The 7,110-nt window shown below is 36.5% G+C and overlaps 1 protein-coding gene across 1 annotated transcript; it reads left to right on the forward strand.

Annotated features, from left to right (window-relative positions):
• The first annotated feature begins 3 nt into the window (after positions 1-3).
• Positions 4-5,802, forward strand: LOC137728960 (protein PLASTID TRANSCRIPTIONALLY ACTIVE 12, chloroplastic). The gene is made up of 11 exons (XM_068467774.2): positions 4-297; positions 522-590; positions 753-823; positions 1,106-1,786; positions 2,137-2,249; positions 2,731-2,990; positions 3,262-3,383; positions 3,512-3,580; positions 4,568-4,618; positions 4,771-4,872; positions 5,165-5,802. Exons 2-11 carry the CDS (start codon positions 557-559, stop codon positions 5,261-5,263), a joined length of 1,602 nt encoding a protein of 533 aa, XP_068323875.2. The 5' UTR covers positions 4-297; positions 522-556; the 3' UTR covers positions 5,264-5,802.
• Positions 5,803-7,110: the final 1,308 nt, after the last annotated feature.

Here is a 7,110-nt window from a genome sequence, read left to right on the forward strand (position 1 = left end):
GATAAGTAACATGAAATCATATTGTTTGAAGATTTTTCTTATTAAGTCATGTTGGACCATTTTAAAGTAGAAAATTAAATAAATAAAGGCAAAGCCCCTTATCCAATTTTCCAAAACCCTCTCAGAGTCCCCCTCTCCGTCTTCACTTCTCACTCTGGAGCGGGTGACCCCATAACCGAAAGCTCCAAACTTTAATCCCCAGCACCAATTCAAACCTTCGTCTCTACAGAAACGAATCGCTAGCCAGCAGTAGAACCAGGCTCTCCAACTCCAGTTTTCAAAATTCGGAATATAAAGGTGCATTTCATTCCCTCAAAGTTCAGTTCAGTTCATTTCAGTTGTACCTTTTTTCCCACTTGTTTTTTTTTGTTACAAAATGATTTGTAGTGCAAGATTAGAACTTTTCGATTTCATTGCAATTAAAGCAGTTGGTAGTGTAAATTTGCTTGGTACCCAAAGTGGTTTTTTTTTTTTTTTTTTTAACAAATAAGTTTGGTTTGGTTTGGTTTTTTTTTCTTCAGATTTTGGTGATATTTATGCTGCGTTGAAGTGAAAAATGGCATCTCTACCAGGAACTTGGCTGTATCAAGGTGAGCTCATTTGTTCTTATTTAATAACGAAGATAATTTTGTATTAAGTCCTCAAAGCGGCTTGTGGTATGCCTGGCCGCTGGCCGTGAGATGGGGTAGCCTTCTCTCCCCCTAAACTTTTTTGTATCCTTTTTTTCACAATTTTTGGTGTGCTTTTGTCAGATAGGGGATTGATAGGTGTAGTCTCAGCACAGAGCCATGCTTCTGGGAAGCCATGTTTCAATCACTTCAAGGTTTATATTCTTCTCAATTTATTCAATTTTACATGTACATATATGTGTTTGTGTCTACGCCTCTCCGGTTATTTTGGATTTCTTCTTGTTTTTCTTTAAATTTTTATTAATTGTGTTGCTTGAATTTTAGGCTTTCGATACTCAATCTCTATTTCACTGTGAAATGATTTCTTTAGTAATTAAACATGGGTGATTTGTAATATAAAGGACACTTCATTGGTTTTTTTAGCCATTTATCGTCATGCTAATTTGGTCATATATAATTTTATGTGCATGGTACAGGCATCAACTGTAAGTTCATTTCCAGTTGGATTATTCCAAGTTAGAGTTGGCTCGAATCTATTGCCAAAGAGGGCACCTTTACTTCCTTGTATAAGGTGTGAGAAGGATGATGAGTCCTCCAAAGAGGTCTCTATTGAGCGTCCACCCTACGATAGTTATATGGACTCGACATCTGGGCAGCTTGAACCCGCATCTGGTGCTCGTGCCAGCATTCCAGGGCAGGATTATTGGCCTGAAGGCACAGCTAGTCGAGTTAGGGCTGCCAGGGCTCCTGAGCCTACTGGTAAGTCAGTTGGATCACCATCTTATGGTAAAAATCCTGGAAGTAGGAGGAGGAAGAATAAAACATCAGTTGCTGCCGGTGAATCTACTGAGCAAAGTGTAGAGTCAAGTGATACAGTGGCAGTGGAACTGCTGGAACCAGAAACTTCAGAGGACGCACTAGAGGATCCTAAAGATACCCCATCTGAATATGTTGTGTATCAGACTGAACCTGAAAAAGAAGAAGAAACAGGATTTGACCTGGACAAGAAACTCGGACGTCCTCATCCCTTTATTGATCCAGAAACAAGGAAGCCACTAGGTGAGCCACTCACAAGTGATGAGCTATGGTGGAACTGGAGAAAACCAGAGAAAGAAAATTGGTCCAGATGGCAAAGGAGACGACCCGATTCTGAAACGGTTAGTGCTTTCGTATATATAATGGAGAAATATGATAATGTTGTATTTAATTTGAAAATTATGATTTAAGGCTCACGGGCCATATTCAAGGGATTTGTAAGCCAAATTTTTTATGTAGAGGTGATTTGAACCATGCATATCATTTTGGATTTCAACGTTTGATTCTTGTTTACATGAGGTTGTTACAAAAAGCAATGCTGCTTGTATTATATATATGGATGATATCAATATACGCTCATTTGTTGTTAAAGCGCCCATGTAATCAATTCATAAACGAACTGGGGAACTGGAGTATCAGAAGGAAAGTGGTCTTTGACTTTCACGTTGATATTGTCTTTCAACTTCTTCAGGTTTTTCTCAAAGCAATGGCAGAGACTGGGCAGGTCAAGCTTTATGGTGAAAATCCAACATTGACGGAAACTTCACTTTACAGAGCAAGACGACATCTTTTCAAGGAAGAAAGGTATAATTGATGAATATTATAGGAATCTTCTGTATATGCAAATATAATATTATATGGGCAGACATATATATGTAGTATAGGATTATGTATGTAACTGAAGCAAAAGAAAACTAGGATCTGGTGAATATTGATGATTGGTTTTGTCATCTTTCGGACAGTATTAACTATAAAGGAGAGTGATAACGATTTGAGAAACATTAATCAAACTAAAAGAGAGGAAAGGATGGTTCCAGTGCTCAGCTCTTGGTTTTCGAATCCTTTGCTTATGGAAGTCTCTCTTGGGACTTTGCATTGTCAACTTAGAGTGGTTTGTGTCTTAGGTTAGGATTTATTTAGGTTAGGCTTTTCCCTGCACCTGCTTCTCTGTCTTAGTTTGTTTACATGTAGTGATTGCCTTGTGACCTCATAATATTCACTTAAAAGTTCTATGGAGTTTTTTTTTTCCTTATATGGAATTTTCAAGTTGCTGCTGAATTTGTAGGCTTCAAGCGGAACAAGAGAGACTGGATAGAACAGGTCCACTTGCATACTATTCGGAATGGGTAAAAGCGTGGAAAAGGGACACTTCTCGAGAAGCTGTTCAGAAACATTATGAAGAGACTGGTGAAAATGAAACAACCCAACTAATTGAAATGTTTTCTCATCAAACAGATCGAGAGTATCGCATAATGATGGGGACAGATACCCGTATACGTAGGGACCCCTTAGCAATGCGTATGCGAGAGGATCAAATAAAGCAAAGTACTCACTCTAAAGCTGATAATTTTGTGCATTATTATCATGAATTACGTTCTTTATATCACTATTAATCATTTCAACCCCTGAGAGAGTTCAGTTCATTTAAAAAAGGTTTCTAATTCATTTTATCTTAAATGGATAAGTGATGCATTCTTGTACATTTTTAATTCAGTACTTTAGTTTGTCATCTGTTATTCACCAGTTACACTGTAGTTTCATTAAACATGTTTAATGATGCAGTTTAGTTTGGTGACTAATTTATTTGGCCTTGCAGTATGGGGCGGAGATCCTGTTTACCCAACTGTGAACTATATTCAAGATCCAGATGAAGTGATTGATTACAGAGGCGCAGATTTTCATGAACCGACACCAGATATGCTGTCTTTTCTGAAGGAGGTCGGCACTTTTCACATTCCCCTTTTTTTTTCCTTTTTCTTTTTATTATTTGGCTTACTGGATTTCTATAGCATCTGCTGTATCATTATTTTTTTTCTTACGTTCTTACTTTCCTGCTCTGTAATCAGCACAAAAAAATCATATCAAGGGAGGAGCTTGAGAAAATTCTGTCAAAAGAGAAGACTCAAGAGCTTGAGGTAATCAATTGACTCTCTAAAGTTTAGTTAGTCTGATGAACTATCTGTCTAGAAACTCGAATAACAGAGAATGTGCACACGGTTAACCATTTCTTGTTATCATATGAAAATACTCTCTCGATTCCACCTCCATTGTTAAACGAAGCTTTATTAGTCTTTCTCCAAGTTGAGTTATCAATTTTCCAGAGGTTGCTCTTCTCCTTTTGAGCTTTGGGTCAGCTCCTCGAGTGATGCTATGGATTTTAAATGTGTCATTTTTTGTCCATTTGGACTAAAATTCAACACCACAGATAGGTTCACTGCATAATGCCTGGGTGGCAAACTCCCACTAAAGGGCTGTCTGAGGTGGCAAATCATCCATTGGGGTGAAATCAAATTGAATGGGTCTTAATGATTACCCATTAAGCATTAGCAACCCAACGGGTTGATTTGCCACCTCTCCGCTGTGCAACGATTCCACATGCAGAGTGTACTGACAAACAAAGGCTCATGCATGCATTCATAAAAAGTTCAGCATCGATATGATATACCTATCCTGAGTTCAGGCAATGCCTTTCCTAATTAGTGACAACCATTATCGTATTCAACCCCTATAGTGCAAGGAGCATCTTATATATGAGATCCTGCCCTTGTTCGTTAAAGACCTGCCGCATATTCTGGTTATAATCCTAAAGTAAATGTACAAAACTTTAGGGAAACTACCTACAGTAAACATATTGTGACATTTGGTTTGCAGAAATGATCAGTTTTTAGTAACGACAACAGTTTGATCATATCTTGATGACACAGCATGACTGACATAACAACACAACGATGATATAATGACAACATAATAAACACTGATCATTTCTGCAATCAAATGTCAAAATATGTTTATTGTAGCTTATTGCCGAAAACTTTATTTGATTGGAAGATTTGAAACGTAATAGAATGTGTGGAAGCAAAACATCTAATCCAGCTGTTCTTTGTTTAACTCTTATATTGCAGGCACCTGATATAGAAGAAGCTATGGCACAAGCAGTTGACATCGGTGAAGATGTAAGTTTAATTGCTTCAGATACATTAGTTCCATATTGCGTGTTCTTACACCGACACCGATGCAGGTTAAATGTAGTTATCCATCATACTTGTAATCCAGTTATGGTTGTTATGTATGAAACTGAAATCTTATTTGACACTGTTTATAATAGGATGAAGGAGAAGATAGTGAAACCGAGGTTGATGAACAAGGAGAGAAAATCACACGCAACTGGAGTGTCTTGAAAACTACTCCTGAGCTTACCAAGTCAAAGGTGATTCTCATTTCTCAGTTTTGGGGCATGTTTTCGTATTAAAACTTTTGGTTGTTTGACATATCCAAATGTCATTATCTAAATGTCTGGTTGCCATATGATATTATTTCAATGTCGGGTTTTATGACGTACCTGTATTGTAGTAGATGGCCTGGGATCTCTGTGCACAGCAGCAAAAGATTATCGAACGCTAGCTGGTTAAACTTGCATCAAATGCATTTACATGCTAACCATTTCTTATCCGTTTCAAGTAAATGTATTTCTTAAGTATTTTTTTCTCTCAATCCTGCAGGATAAACCGAAAAAGAACGACGGCATGTCTTTGGAAGAAGCTGTAGACGATTCAGAGAACTTAACTGATTTTCTGATGGACTTTGAGGAAGACGTGTAAATTACGTTCTTTGGAAGATTTTGGCCTTTTGAGATTCACAGAGAAGTAGGCGATGAAGATGTAGGTGCGTGCAATATGTAGTCCAGCAATAAAACTAAGTTAAATATAAATTAGACAAAAGTCACACAATTTTCTACATGGATGAAAGTTACTGATGATCAAAGGGAATTGTGATCGGAACTCTAAAAAAGTCCTCGTGCATTTCTTGCAGGGAAACTTCGCTCACACAATTTTATAAGCGCACAGGCCTTTTTTTATCTTTGCATAACACTGTTTATTTCTGGTTTTTAGATGGGATAAATCAAAGAAGAATCAATAGAAAAATATAGATAAGAGGTTTGTAAAAAGAGAAAAACACGGAGGACAACAAAGCCTTATTCCGTTAAGTATGATCGGTTGTATAACTAGAGGTTTGTAAAAAGAGAAAAATAATTTTCCATTTATGTAGTTGAGGATGAATTCCACATCGTGGAAGGGAGGGACTTACATGTACTTACAAGTAGTTAGTCTTTTCTATATTGCCAATTAGTTTTATGGTGGAGCCTCAACTTATTTGTGGTATCAAAGCAGGTCACACGTGCTTCACGCCACCCAATCTATGTTGTCCACATGCTAGACTTAAAAATTTGTCACACATGAGAGGACGTGTTGAGAGTGAATCTCACATCGAAAAAAGTAGACTTTATATGTGCTTATAAGTAGTTGGACTCTTCCTATATTGCCAATTGTACCACTTAGTATTACGGTTTAGTGGTATTCCTCTTCACTTGTAAGTGAGAGGTATTAGGTTTGATTCTCACCAAATGCAAATTCAATCCACATTATTGATAGCATATTATGAGGCTAGGCCCACCCCTTCCCCTTAGTGTAGATAGTGTGGATAATATCGCTTGTTAAAAATAAAATTAAATTAAAAAAAAAAAACTTTTAATGAGACATGGTTCGATTCTCGTCAAATGTGAATTCGATCCACGTTATTGCTAACCTATTTTGAGGTTAAGCCCGCCCCCCTCCTTAGTGTAGATAAAAAAATAATAATAATAAAAACTTCTTTAGTGAGACATGCATCATTTTTTTCATTTTTGGAAGGAAAAAAAATTTGTAACCTCGTTATTGAGTGGTGAATTTTTAGGGTTTTCCTCCCACGATGTTTACTAATATACGTGTTATAATATTAAGGAATTGAAAACACTTCTATTGTGTTAAAAGTTTCCATAATAATTTTTTCAAAGCAGAAATACTGTTTTACAAACTAATTTATGTCCACGACATCAAGGGCAATTCAAGTGGGCCTTACAAGATACAACGGCCCACATATAAATGGATCGTCCAACGTTGTATAGAAAAAGCCAGACCAATTGAAAAGAATCGGTTCATAATTTTCAGTAACAAAAACCAAAAAGTCTTCAACGATTCTGTGCAACAAAACATACATTAAAATATTCAACCAAAAAACATACAGATAAACAACGAGGAGAAACTTTTGACTATCAACTTCTCAAAGTCGCATAATATTATTAATTCACGCATGAATAAATAATATAAGAAAATATATATTATGACATATAATATTGCGTAAAATGCGACAATTACATCAAAATATCTCTAAATCACAAGAGCAAAAGCTCTTTTAGATTTTGGCCTCAGGTTAGATTCTCTTACGTAAGCAAATTGCCCACTTAGTGACTTCCAGAACAAATTAAGTATTTGCTAATCAAGATGCTCAGGTGTTTAGCTAATCCACCTTAATTAATTAATGAATTTCCCTCTGGCCTACACTATCTATCTGATGCCTCTGCAAGATCTTAAAAGTGCTTTTAATTATATTAACCTCTTCTTTGCTTCAC

The sequence above is a fragment of the Pyrus communis genome, chromosome 10, assembly GCF_041283825.1.
Source record: "Pyrus communis isolate YQ-2024b chromosome 10, ASM4128382v1, whole genome shotgun sequence".
NCBI classification, from domain to species: Eukaryota; Viridiplantae; Streptophyta; class Magnoliopsida; order Rosales; family Rosaceae; genus Pyrus; species Pyrus communis.

What these genes read in the sequence shown, in the direction of transcription:
- LOC137728960 (XM_068467774.2), top strand. Translation starts at nt 557, where the DNA reads ATGGCATCTCTACCAGGAACTTGGCTGTATCAAG. An exon ending in AGAAGACTCAAGAGCTTGAG is followed by an intron (nt 3,581 to 4,567) that starts GTAATCAATTGA and finishes CTTATATTGCAG; the next exon opens with GCACCTGATATAGAAGAAGC. An exon ending in CTGAGCTTACCAAGTCAAAG is followed by an intron (nt 4,873 to 5,164) that starts GTGATTCTCATT and finishes TCAATCCTGCAG; the next exon opens with GATAAACCGAAAAAGAACGA.